At 36.6% G+C, this 14,481-nt stretch overlaps 2 protein-coding genes across 2 annotated transcripts in view; one reads left to right on the top strand and one right to left on the bottom strand.

The window, feature by feature from the left end:
* Positions 1–13,756, top strand: vwa2 (von Willebrand factor A domain containing 2). The gene is given in 13 exon segments (XM_042735708.1): positions 1–57; positions 2,497–2,571; positions 3,321–3,454; positions 4,161–4,270; positions 5,313–5,526; positions 7,258–7,390; positions 7,477–7,606; positions 8,392–8,447; positions 8,540–8,647; positions 10,044–10,622; positions 11,876–12,427; positions 12,524–12,646; positions 13,035–13,756. Coding segments are annotated over 13 exon segments (2,406 nt in total). The 5' UTR covers positions 1–5; the 3' UTR covers positions 13,175–13,756.
* afap1l2 (actin filament associated protein 1-like 2) overlaps positions 13,714–14,481 on the bottom strand; it is a 34,551-nt gene continuing 33,783 nt past the window's right edge. The window contains exon 19 of the mRNA XM_042735709.1: positions 13,714–14,337. Within this exon, the coding sequence (XP_042591643.1) occupies positions 14,311–14,337 (27 nt within the window). The 3' untranslated portion in view covers positions 13,714–14,310. The remainder of the gene's footprint in view (positions 14,338–14,481) is intronic.

The raw sequence follows: 14,481 nt of genomic DNA, 5'->3' as shown, positions 1-14,481 counted from the left end.
TAAAAATGTCCTCTAGTAGCTGGCTGCATCTTCTTCTTATGCTCCTGTTTGGTCAAGGTAAGAAGACTTGAAGACTTGGCATTCTGAAACACTAAATTTTATTTTATTTTATTTTATTTTAGTTTAGTTTAATCTTAACAAAGTACAGAAATTTAATTCATATCTTTCTTAATCTTTAATTGTGCAATTTTACTTTAGAAATGTGTTATGCTTAATATGCTCGTTATGCTATAAGAATATAGGAAATACATTGGTCTGTCATGAAGGCCGATAGGTTCTAACTCAATCTGATATAATTGCATCATTATTCACATGGTGCAGTTTGAGTGATTTCTTTCGCAATTCAAATACTCCACTAGTGCTTGGTGTAGCAGTTGCAGCGTGTTTCATGTACTGTAAGTTATATGAGCAGCAGCAGTATTTCTTACATGCTAACAGAAGCATGTCTGTGAATATATTGGCAGCAGCGTAGCACGTTAACATTGCCATGTATATTTCCATGCTAAACACTCTTTGAGAATTGTCATGACCGAAATAATTAATTATAGCCCTCAACTAGGAAATTCAGCCTGATGTTTGTTACTCAACAAGTACATTAACTTCAGCAGAATTTGCCCTGTGAGGAATAGGTTTTATCAGACGAATAGATGCAAAGATGTTGTAATATGTTTTTGTTTATAATTATTTTTACATTGTTATTAAATTTTGTTGGCTGACCTGCTGAGGCCTCAGCTAAACTTTTCTGTGACTGTATATATTTTGTTGGAGTGTGGAATTGAGTTTCTGAATTGAGATATCTACCCATGTGTTCCTCAAGAATTTTCCCATTACATTCCTGGACATATGCCATAAATCTGAGGAGGGATTTAGTCCTGCAGTCCGCTTAATTCAGACGATAAAATGTCTCCTGGTTCCACAGTGCAGCCTGTCAGATAGGATCACCGCAGGGTTTGAGGGGAGATTCACAGTGACCTAGTACAAGTTGGCTTGTCCAAAGCCATACATCACTGATGCTAGTCATCTATCATGTGAAAAAAATCCTAAACATCCCCTTTCCAGAGTTATTAGTCCTTTCCTTTTCTGTTTTTTTTTTTTCAATTTCCATTTCAATTTTTCTTTTAATTTTTTTCAAATGTTTTTGATATCTAATTTATTTTAGAAATAGTTAATGAAATAGAATTATCTTTAAAAATTTAAAAAACACTTTCAAAATATATAATATATTTCTTATTTACTGTAATTCTTGTGAGAATAGAAGTGACTGAATGATCCAGATCTGTATTCACCTCCACCCTCAGTGGAATTAACCGATTAACATTTTGTGGCCTCATAATTTTTCCCTGACACCCCCAACCCCTTATCCCCCTGTAGGGTCCTGCAGGTTTCTTAGGCCAAAGCATGTTGCCATGGCAAGGTGCTGAGAGCGGCCCTCCTCAAGATGGCATGAGTGTTAGGAGACAATAGCACATGATTAAAGTATGTGATTCCCAAGCGCACTCCACTCTGCAGGAGCGTTACGCAGGGACTTCACTCTCGTCTCTGCCCTGGGCTGTTCACATGGCCCCTGCTTCTCAATCAGCGGTTGTATGCATGAGAGAGCATGTCGCTCTGAACCCTACTCACTCAAGCGACAAACACAGGCTAGGACAGCCTGACCGTTCTCTTCACGTCCAGTGGGTGTTGCTGGCCAGTCGTTCTGAATTAGTCCCCTCTGAAGGATGTTTAGTGAGTTTCATGTGGAGCTGTGTCTTAGGGCCAGAGGTCAGCTCAGTTATCTAGGAGTTGTACTCAAAATAACTCATTTGTGTAAGCTGTCAGTAACACCAAAAACATGTCCAGGTCACATTTCACCTGAAAATGGTTTTAGGACCATTCAGGTTTTTTGTGTTGTATTGTAATGCATTATTTTCATCATCATTTCATCAATCATTGTTATTATTTGTTTGTTTATTAAGTGTGATTCTCATAACACTTTTTAGTAAAACTGTTACAGTTAACTTTTTTAAAATAATAATAAAATAAGCATAAATAACCCTAGGCAGTATAAGAAATACTATTGTGATTTATAAATACTACTAATAATATATATTTAAAAATTATGTTACAGCAATGCCAATTTTTTTTATTTGTTTGTTTGTTTATTTATTTATTTATTTTTGCATTGAAAGTACAAGGGTTAGTGCTTAATGGTTTTAAAACAACCTTAATGATCCTAAAAAATTTGTTTATATTTAAAAAAAAAAATTGTGTGTGTGCACTTCCAATGAGAGAACCAAAATTTCATTGTACAGCTATTCAATGAAAAAAAAGGTATTCTATTCTATTCTATTATATTCCAAATAGGCTGTTTTTAACCTTTTTTAAAATGTGTCTTAAAATTCTTATTAAAAAATAAATAAATGTGTATATATATATATATATACAGATTTTTTTGGTAAGTCTTCTATCTACTAAGTACTATCTACTGTACTAATGACAGTATCTCTTTCTTTATAGTTTGGTCCATTTCCTCTGTGCAGGAAATGCAGACGGATCTTGAAACCATTATGAAGATAAATGCTGCTGGAGAAAGTGAGTGTTGAACTTTTTTTCTTTCTCAGTCAGAAAATCAAATCAAACATTTACAAACAGCCCTGTACTGTAGATGGACAGCATTAAAAGTATTTCTAGAACAGAAGAATTCATGTCTGTTTAAAGAACCACTGATCTACTGCCAATATGTTTCCATATAAATGTGTGAGAGAGTAACCTGTGTTTACTTGTAAAGAGAGGGTTTAGTTTCATGTTGAATGTCTGAGGGTATGACTCTGCAGAGAACCAGAAAGCCTGTGAGAGTTTGTGTGTTTCCTTACCTATAATTTAGGGAAAAAATTGCCCCCAGAAGTTGTCTTCTAGAAATGATATTTAGTGTTACATAAAAACAATAGAATTCTATGTTGTGTCCTTATAAGTGTGTGTGCTGTTACAGACAGCGGCATGCCGTCTCTGTCTAATCACCCTCTTTATGACAGGCGGCGGGTTCTAACATGACAACTACATGGATTATAATTTAGCCAGTTGACTAGCACGAACTTGCTGTAATGTGTTTGTGAGTATTTATCTCTGCTAGAAAATGCCACAGGCAAACTCTGAGCTGCTTACGTGTGTCAAATACAGGCCAGTGTTTATGTGAACATGTTCCTGCCATAGTGTGGTTCTATGTGGCATTGGGTTAATCAGTCTGGACTTCCATAGACTAATACTATACATTAGGGGCCTTTCAGTAGCTAAAGATGGAGTTCAGATGGGTAAACTGTGTGTTTTCTCCTGTGTGTGGTCAGTGATGCAGTGCTCTGCAGCGGTGGATATTCTCTTTGTGATGGATAGCTCTTACAGCGTTGGAAAAGGAGGATTTGAACGGTCCCGCCACTATCCCCTCAGATTAAGGGAAAAGTTCTCCCAAAATTTAAAAATCGCCATTATTTATATCACTCAGAAGGGAAAAATTCTCCCAAAATTGAAAAATTGTCATTATTTACTCACCCTTGTGTAGTTTTAATCGACTATGCTATAATTTTACTATGCAACTCTTGCTTTTTATAACGATCAGGCTCTAACAAGAATATAAAACACCAAAAAAGCACTTATATTAAATTTTTTTATAGTAAATTTAATATAAAAACAACTAACCAAAATCGTTAATCACAAAAAACAACCAAATCAGAATTATGTCCAATAAGTATTGTTTTTGTAATATGACAGCCATTGTAGTGAAAAATTACAGTTTTTTTGGTATTTATTTTCACATAAAGCTATAATTTGACTTCAGATGCTAGCCTTAAATACATTTGGTGCAGACAAAAATTTAAGTATTGTTTTGTAATATGACAGCCATTGATCACTACCAAAAATAGCATACAGGATTGGAACAACATGAGGGTGAACTAGCCGCAAAAACATTTGGTGCAGACAAAAATTTCACTAAGAAAAACAAATAATAATAATACAAAGAAACTTCAAATATCAAATGGCTTGTCTTCAACTTCTGGTATCTTTATGTTCAGTCCTCTTCCTGTTGTGTTCCTTTCAATTTTGTATGGCTTGTCTTCAACTTCTGGTATCTTTATGTTCAGTCCTCTTCCTGTTTGTGGTGTTTAAACTGCATCCTCTGTTTTGGGCAGGTGAGAGTTGGCGTGATTCAGTTTGGTTCCACACCCAAGCTGGAAATCAGTCTAGACTCTTACAAGAGCAAAGAGGAGCTGAAGAAAAAGATGAAGAAAATCCACTATAGGTACAGAGATTAGTGTTATTGTGTGTCTTTTAGGCCACTTCCTGTGGAGGATGAGAAATACCTCTATATCTTGGAGATTTTGACAGCACAGACATGGGGGACTTGTGTTTACATTACACTCTCAATATGTGTGTGCAAGTGTGTCTGAGTGCGCTGTGCCATGATGGACGGCTTGATGAGGTTGAATTAATGGTTTTTGTGGTGAAGGGTGTGCAAGGATCTGTAATGACTAGTAGCTGAATTACACTCTGAGCACACAGCTGGTCTGAACCTCATCACCCAGTCAGGACATACCACATCTCCCTCGACAGGCTGTGAAATTACCGTTTCAGATTCCCACTCTATGAAAATCTCACCACTTGTCTGGCTAGCGGAACAACTATGAGTGAATATGATGGAGAGAAGTCCAGCTGTGCACATGTCTGCATCTCAACTGGCAGTCAGTCAGTATCCCTGTATGATATAGGAGATCTTATATTTCAGCACAGGATAAAGGAGTATTGTCAGTAGGTGACAGTGAAAAATGTGGCTGTTATTCCCTAGTCACTCATGAAACTGTATTTTGTACATGCATTACATACATAAAAAAATAAATGAATAAATAAGTTTATATGACCTTAATCTCATTTCTGCAATGAGAAAAATAATACATAATAAATTATGTATAATATTAAAAATTGTATTGTATCAGTTGTGTTTTTCTTTTAAGCTTATTCAAAAACAACACAAAAGGTGAATTACATCAGTAATCAGAATTACTATTAAAATATTGAAAATATTGTGTATATGTAAAAAAAATATATATAAAATATGTAAATATAACTAATAAAAATTAATGAATTTTATTGTAATTGTAATTATTTTGGAAAATGATGCAAAATACACTTTCATGACTGTTTAGTTCTTAGCCACAAAACTCAGTAATAAAGACTGGAATATGATTTCACAGTCATATGTGGCAGTAGTTCATTTTGATGTTCAAGGCTCTCAGTTTTATGTCTTAAAAATGCTTAAAATAAGACTGTCTCTTCCTCTCGCTCAGAGGTGGAAGCACACAGACAGGTCTGGCTATGAAGTTCGTTCTGAGGAAGGGTTTTTCCGGCAGACACAATTCCACAGTGCCACGCGTCGTCATCCTCTTATCTGACGGAAAGTCCCAGGGGGCAGTGCAGCTGGCTGCCTCGGAGCTCAAGCTGTCTGGAGTGACTCTGTTTGCCGTGGGGATCCGTTACCCCAGGTAACACAAAACACTTACAGTCACATCAATAACCAAATAAAACCCTCACATCTCTAATTACCTGCTTCACAAAATCTCTCAAGAACATGTCTGGGTCAAATTTCATATTATATTTTGCTTAAAGAAAATATAAGATATTTTTGTGACATTATTTTCATGAAAATTAAGCATTTTCTCACCACATATTCACTACTGTAGGGCAAAAAAACTGCACTATAGTATACTATTTTCATTTCTGTAATTTGAATGATATGTAATATATCTGTATATTATTTTTAATTCATTAATTGTAATTTAATAGTATTAACTGTAATCAAAAAGTCTTTATTTATTATTTGTTTTACTGCTTTAATTTGTACTGATTAAAGACTAAAGACAACAGCAAAACACAACACAAAACTGTCAATAATAAATCAATAATAATAAAATCAATAAAAATATTGTTAGTTACAAAAAAGTGCCAAATTATTTAGGATATATATATATATATATATATATATATATATATATATATATATATATATATATATAGTGTAGTATACTTAGTGTTCTTTGGATCTTTCATTCAAAAAATTGACAAAAATCTAACCTTTCATGGAGATAAAACAATTGAAAGTAGAGGGGAAATCATATTCTGAAATAAATGTTTTTCTCCATTACACATTGGCCACAATTATTAGCACCCCTAGAAATGAATTACTATTAGTAATTTAAGACCAGGTCCTGTAGTGAGATTAAATTTATATATCAATAAAAGGGGGGCAATAATTGGCTTCATTTATTTTATAATAATAAAATGCCCCCCTTCCCCCATTTTTAAATGTTTTTGCTTCACTGGAAATTAAAAGGATTAAAAAAAATCTGATTCTTTTCTCATATTTACCAAGGGACTAATATAAGGTCTTTTGAATAAAAATTAAAAAGATTAAAAAAATCTGATTCTTTTCTCATATTTACCAAGGGACCTAGTAATTCTGTCCACAACAGTGATGGTATCAGAAAGTAATACACCTTGTGTCCTTGTTAATAACCTCAATAAATAACATTGAACTAATAATATAGTAATACTGTGGTTCAATGTACTTCTGTGTATCTTTCAGTGTTTTTTTTTTTTTTAATGATTGTTCTGAAGCATTTTGCAGGGACAGGTGCTTTCATATTGTAAATGTTTTCAGCTCTATTAGTCAGTGAACCGATTTGTTGACAGCTCTCAGACACAGTAGTGTCTCACTGACAGGTGTGTTAATGTACTCTAAAAGGCTGCTGACAGCCTGGATGTGTGTTGTTGCTGTTGGTTATCCTGCAGATAGCATGATTCCTGTGTTTCCTCTTTACTTTGAGGCTTTATGGCAGCTTCCCAACAGGTGCAGGAGGAAGAGGGAATAATAGTGGATAAACTCACCTTAATGGCCGTATCTAACAGCTGGGAATGTGTTTGGGTTCAGATAAATTGAGTTCTTGCAGCACCATATGCTCTGACATCTCAAAATTTATCTGCAAAAATGTACAGCACCATATGTCCTGTAATATAAATCTGGAATTGACTATGTGACTTACACAAGTGTTCAAAAGTTTAAGGCAACTGTTTTCACCAATAAGTAATGTTTGAGCAGCAAATGAGCACACACTCAGCTGTCATCACAGGAATAAATTACATATTTTAAGTTAAATCGTAAAAAAACTTTTGAACTGTAGTGCTTTTCAAAATGCATATTAGCTGCTAAATCATGCCTTGTCTTTCTCTCCTAAGTGGGAAGAGCTCCGTGAATTGGCGAGCAGCCCCTCCGACACTCATGTGTTCTTCGCGGAGCACTTCAGTGATGCTGTAAACGGATTATTCACCACCCTCACCACCTCATCTGTCTGCACTGCCATTCCTTCAGGTGAAAAACTCACCTGTGACTCAATCAACAGTACCATTTGAGTTTACGAACAGTGAGTAACGTTTCCTGCACTGTGAAATCTGCAGGGTGTAAAGTGGAGACTTACCCGTGTGTTCAGAAAACCCTGGAGACAGTCAAAGAGCTTCAGGGAAAATTCATGTGCTGGAAGGGGTCCAAGGGATACTCAACATACACATCCCTCTGCCCTCATTACAGGTAACTGGAGCAAAACACAATGGTCTTGAGAGGCTTTTGGCCTAATTGAAGTCTGACTATACTATGTATACAAACAAGTTGCACATTCTGACTCCACTGCACACCAGCATGGATCATTAGTCCCAGAGATGCCTCAGGTCTGAGCTTATGTTTGTATTATATCACATTATGTCTTTGTTCTTTTGAAGTGTCCCAGGCTCATATTTAAGTTTCATGGCCCGAGGTGAAACTTAAAGGAGATCATTAACAGAATCATATGGCATTAAACTGGTTTCATGATGTTTTACAAAACATTTTTAAAAAATTTAATAAATAGTTATATTATTATTATTATTATTATTATTAATTTTGAAGATCCTGAGGTAAGACACACAGGAGTTCATTAACAGAAATGTGATAGTGGTTTCACATTGTCTTTCAGAAACTTTAACTAACTAAAGAAATAAAATTATTATTTTAACACGCTGATACACACACACACACACACACACACACACACACACACACACACACACACACACACACACACACACACACACACACACATACACACACACACACACACACACACACACAAACACATACATACACACACACACACACACACACACATACACACACACACAAATAATGATATTAACAATAGTAATAATTTATTATTATTGTTTAGGTATTGTTGTTATTATTAGTAGTAGTTTTTCATTATAATTTTGAGGTTTCATGGTCTGAGGTAAAAAAAAAAGTTCATTAACAAAAATTTGTGGATTGAAACTTTTGCTTTACAGGTATAACAAAGTTTACAGGCAACACCCTGTTGTGTGTCACAGAACTATATGTCCAGGTAAGACCTAACAATCGGAATATTGAATAATGAATATTTAATTCAATAAACATTAAAATTTGATTAACATTAATGGTCCTATCTCTCTTCAGACCCCTGTGACTCTCAGCCCTGTCAGAATGGTGGGACGTGTATATCTGAGGGACTGGATAAGCACCGCTGCGAGTGTCCCGTGGGCTACGGCAGTGACCCCAATTGTGGTGAGTTCACATTCATGTGCTTCTCTTCCCACACTCCTCAGCATCTAATGAGCTGTTCCAGTCTCACATTCACTGTGAGATGTGTGTGTTTTGTTTTGGTGGGTTTGGTTGGATTGTATATTTGTGTGTGGGTGGGAGTTGTCATAACAGCCCATGGTTTCACGTTACAGTGGGGGTCAGCTTTCGGGCTGGGGCATGGCTGACTGAAATACACCTCAGGGGTCTTATGTCCCTTAGATGAAGGGACACTCTAATTATGAGACAAAAACATTCTGCAAATCTCAAAAAAACCCAAAAATCAAAAAAATAAAAAAAGTGACAACTAAACTATTGAAATGCAAACATCAAATTAAAAAAAAAAACAACGAAACTTTGGTATGATATACTGTACATTGTGCAATACTGCCAAATTTACTAAAGTTAAAAAAAATTTACATAAAAATAATAAAAATACAAACATAAAAACGTTATATGCAAACATCAATACACACAACACAATCAGTGACTAAAAAAAGAAAATATTAATTATAAATATTAATTTAAAAGTTATTAATATTTATTTAAAAAGTTATTACAATGATTCTACTACTGCTACTAATTATTACAAATTTTTTCTTTATTATTGCTATTGTGTTACAAATTATGAATACAAATAAATTTTAAAAATAAGGTTATATAATACGTTAGAGCCCTTTTTTTCATAGCATATCAGCATAACATGGTCCCCTTTGCAACATATACTGACTATGAACTGTAGTGACCAACCACATACAGTATATATTTTTTAAATGTTCTAAATATGTTCTGTTTATAAATCTAGTAGTGATGATAGTACTAATAGTGCCACAGCAGACAGCAGTCTCCAAAAACAATCATACAAAAAACTACCATAAAATTAGCAGAAAATGTGTGTAGACTTGTTTCTGGCCACACAAGCAAACACACACATGCGTATTTTCAAGATGGGGAAGTTTCCTAAATTAGATTCAGAGACAGAAGCCATCATCAGTCCCTATGAATTCCATTGTAACACTGACACAGAATCCTCCGGCCAATCAGAATGTGATGACACGCATAACCTCCTTCTGTCAGTCAGTGTGAATGACATCACAGGCAGGGGTTAGATCAGATAACCTCACTTACCCACAGAGTGAAAGATGGATCTTTTTGTTTGTTTATGTTGTTGCATTTTTGCATGTGTTAATGGATAGAGGAGCGTAAAGCCCATATGCCCCTCTTCTTTTAACAATCTTATGTCTCACATGATCCTAACCAAACTCTAAAATAAACATGAGATAATGCAGAAGTTGTATGTCAAGCATGTTCCTTAGATCTGAGAATGGAATCCAAATGGATGTCAATCAGAGTGGCTTTTTACCATATCCTCTTTTTCCAGCTCCCATTCTGAGTTTTGACTGCTCTGTGGATGTGCTCTTCCTGGTCGAGGGCTCCTCTGCACTTACTCTGGAGGGTTTCTTGCGCTTCAAGTCCTTCCTGAAGCGTTTCATGCAGGCTGTACTGAGTTCGGACACACCTGTGAAGATGGGGTTGGCCCAGTATGGAAGTGACGTGAAGATAGAAGCCAAAATCGGGGAGCACAGAGACCCAGCAAAGCTGATCCAGGCTGTTGAGGGCATGCAGTATCGGGGTGGGCAGGCCAAGGCTGGAAACGCCCTTCACTACATCACACGCCACGGCTTCCAGAGCGCACCCGTATTCGCTGACGTTCAGGATGACCTGCCGCGAGTGGTAGTGCTGCTTACGGGAACACCCTCTGTGGACCCTGTGGTGGAGCCAGCGAAGTACGCACGGGACAGGGAGATCTTCATCATCGGTGTAGCGCCAGACGGGATGAGGGCTGAAATAAACAACATCACAGCGAACCCCCAGCGCACCATCACATACCAGTCACCTGACAGATTGAGCGCAAAGATCCCAGAGCTAAGAGCCAAAATTTGCAGTGTTGACAACCAGGGTAAAGATCTAAACTTGTTTACTTTGACCACTGTTAAGTCCTCAAAAATGCTTATCTGAGATTGTTGTTCCTCAAGGAATAGTTCACCCAGAATTATAGTCACTCTGGTGTCAGTCTATAATTTATTTCTTCAGTGAAAAAAAAGAAATGTGTAGCAGAATGTATAAGCTTTTCCATCCAATTTAAGTGAATAGTGATCTAATTTAAATGAAAAGTATCAAAAAGGACAAAATCATATCATATCACTGTATGCTCTTCTGTATCAGCCGCGCCACAAGGATGCTCTGTTTCTATGTGTATTTAGCTTTGATTTGAAAGAAAACAGCGCATCCTTGTGGCAGAGACAGACTATTCTGATGATGTCTTTCATACTTTTCTGGACCTTGACACTGTTATTTACTTGACAGTCTATGGGACAGTCACAAGCCTCCTGGTTTTCATCCAAAATAACTTAAATTGTGTTCCGAAGACAAACAAAGCTTTTACGGGTTTGGGGTGGAGTATCCCTTTAACTCATTGATCTTATACAAAACATACCTCTGACGAAAACTGAGAGACAAAATTACCCCAATACACTTAAATAGTGCTCTTACAGGGTTTTCTTTCAGAAGACTAATCTAATATGTTTTAAATAATTCAGTCAAAATCAGTAATGTCTGGGATTGACCTGCTTAAGCTGCCTGAACATAAAGTTTATTGAGGAAATGCAAAGATTTTGTGAGTCAACTCAAAGTTTCTCAGGGGAAAGCAAAACTTTTATAAAAATTGTAATAATATTGATAGTAACTGTGAGTGAATTCAAAGTTTTGAGAGGGAATGCAAATTTTTTTGGTGATTAAACGCAAAGTAACTAAGATGAAAATGTAAAATTTAAGTTACTAGTGAAAAGTTTTGCAATGGAATGCAAAGTTTTTGCAAGTGAACAGTTCACAAGTTTTTCGGGGAAACAAAACTTTTGTTGTAAAAAAAAGCTAAAGCATTGGAATATATTTATTTGCCTCCCTTCTCTGACTTTTAAAAAATATATTTTATTCTCAATACACTCAGCATAATGAACAAAAATAAGTTATGCATTTATCAAAATGTGTAAATCATGTTCTCAATACACTCAGCATAATGCACTAAAATATGACAATGCATATTTAAAGCAGGGTTTCCCAAACAGATAAAACATTTTGAGGTCAACTATTTTTCTTTTTAGTTATGGTTATGATTTTTAACTGTTATATTAAAGCTCTTTTGGTCTTCGCTAGGCTGTCTGGGTCAAGCTTTGGACCTTGTTTTTGTGTTGGATGCCTCCAGTGGTGTAGGAAAGGACAACTTTGTCCACCTTCAAGACTTTGTCCGGAGCACCTCAGTGCAGTTCGACATCAATCGAGATGTGGCTCAGGTGGGACTGGTGGTTTATGGGAGGCGGCCCATCACTGTCTTTGACCTGGACAAGTATGACTCGGGCTCCGCTGTCCTGAAGGCAGTGGGAGACGCTAATTTTCTGGGTGGGAAGGCCTCTACAGGTTCAGCCCTGCTCCATGTGCTCTCCCAAAGCCTGACGGTGGGGAAAGGAGCACGGCCTGGAGTCAACAAGGCCGTGGTGGTGCTGACTGATGGGACGAGTGCGGAAGATGCAGCAGTCCCTGCCCAGAAGATCCGAGATAGTGGAGTGTCAGTGTTTGTGATCGGCATCGGGGACATACAGCAGGAGGTTCTCTTCCGCGTCGCCGGCTCGCAGGATCACATGATCTCTGTACCTTCACATGATGACCTGAAATACTCTGAAGATGTGCTGGTACAGATGGTGTGTGCAGGTAATGAGATGAATGATATTCCTCTTTGAAAGCATTTCTCATCTCTGATGTATTTATATTCTTGTGTTGCTCTCTGTAATTTAATCCTCTTTCTAGATGTGAAGAAACCTGTTAACCTGTGCAGTCCAAACCCCTGTATGAATGATGGCATCTGTGTGTTGCTCAACGGCAGCTACCGCTGTGATTGCAATGGTTGGAAAGGTCCACACTGTGAAACACGTCAGTACTAATAACTACTAATTAGTTTAGTTACAGATGAGTTCTCTTTCAAATAAATGCTGTTCTTTTGAATTTTCTATTCATCAAAGAATCAAAACAAGTACTATTTTTCACCTAATTGTAGTTGTTTTAGTCTTATTTTAAGGTTAGATGGTTTTAGATGTTTCTTTTATAATAATACTGCAATACTGATTAAGAAACTGATTGATTGATCTTATGAACATGATGTAACATGGCTTCACACATCTGCTTATGTCAGTGCTCAATATGATTTATTTTTCTATGCCTGCCAGATGGGTCATAATTGTGGTGTTTTCAGAATGGACAGGGGGTTGGCAGGGTGTGTTTAAGTGTTTTGATTTATGTATTTTGTGAACTTGTTTTTCAGGAAGCAGAGAGCAGCCATCCAGAGGAGATCTTCCTAAACCTGCAGGCCTGGGGCGCCGTCAGCACAAGAGTGAAAAAGAGCTGCTGCAGCGCTATAAGCAGCACCGCAGGAGACATACATCCCCAGTTCAGCACAGATAAAGAGGAGAAACACACATAGACAGAGACACAGCTCAACGATATGAGTTAGAATCATTCTAAATTCACTTTGACTTAAGATGCTGATGAACAAACAGGTGACACTTCAAACTGGATATGTGTATCTATTTCATGAATTCTGTAAATGCTATTAATGACTTTAAAAATTTGGATTTTTTATTTTTTTTATTTGTGGTCAATCTTAAGGGGTCTGATGCTGTTTGTATAGTTTATTCAGCACTGAAAACCCTTTATGAACATATATTCCGTCTGAGATTTGGACCTGCTTGTCATATTGAAAACTCCTTGTTACAGAAGGCCTCATGTTAGAGGTTTACGTTTTTGAACATATTTATTTTGTATTAACTACAGTGGTAAGTTAGTCTATTGTAAAGCTATTAAATTTTTTTCAGAACTTTGAGCCTAACTCAAATACTTTATAGAGTTGTTTTGGTGCCACCTACTGGAGAAAATGCCGGTTTCTTCCATTTCAAAGCAGGATGCCTTGTGCTCAACTATTGGTTTTGCATAAATATGAATTGTTGTCAGTACAAACTTTTATTTGAATAAAAAGTGCATGTTTCAGCTAGCGTACAGTAACAAATCAAAAACACTGAACGGATATGTAATATATATTCACATCTTGGTTACCAGCATACATGAACCAAGTTACAATGTACCAGATGTACCAAATAGCTGATCTACGAAATTTTTAATCTAAACGTTTCAATCTAAAAATAGTGGTTCTCGAAGCTCGCCTAACTGTTTTTGGTCTCTTCTCAAGCTTGTAAAATATCCATCAATTAATGTGCATACCACTGGAAGAGTTATTTCAGTTATTCCCTTACTTTCTCTTACATAAAATTGACTTGAATAGATTTAAAATCTGTTGTCGTCCAGTGGCGTTATTTGGCAGGGAACAGAAAATATTGTATTGGATCAGCTGCCTGCATGTACCCAGTACCATCTCAGCCTCTGGATGCAGAGAAGCAGGGACGAGTGGAGGGTGATGTTTTAGAGAGGCGGAGCCTGCAGGTCATTGGACACACCCTCTCTCTCCCCCCCTGCTTGAAGCATTTGCCTTAGCAGTCCTTTGAGCTTTGGCTAAAAAGACAATTTGTGCTGTCCGTTCCCTTCCACTAGGTTGTGGATTTTTTCTCCCACTCCTGCAGAGAGAGAATGCATAACACAGGAATATACTGTAAAAAAAAAATGACTGAATACACTTGTAGTGGTAATGGTTTCAGATAGTAATACCATTAGAATAATGGTATTACCATATTTTTGCATAACCATATTAATATACCATT

The sequence above is a fragment of the Cyprinus carpio genome, chromosome B12 (assembly GCF_018340385.1).
Source record: "Cyprinus carpio isolate SPL01 chromosome B12, ASM1834038v1, whole genome shotgun sequence".
Lineage (NCBI taxonomy): Eukaryota > Metazoa > Chordata > Actinopteri > Cypriniformes > Cyprinidae > Cyprinus > Cyprinus carpio.
Note: the sequence above shows the minus strand (reverse complement) of the source record. Positions and strands in the feature narration are given on the sequence as shown.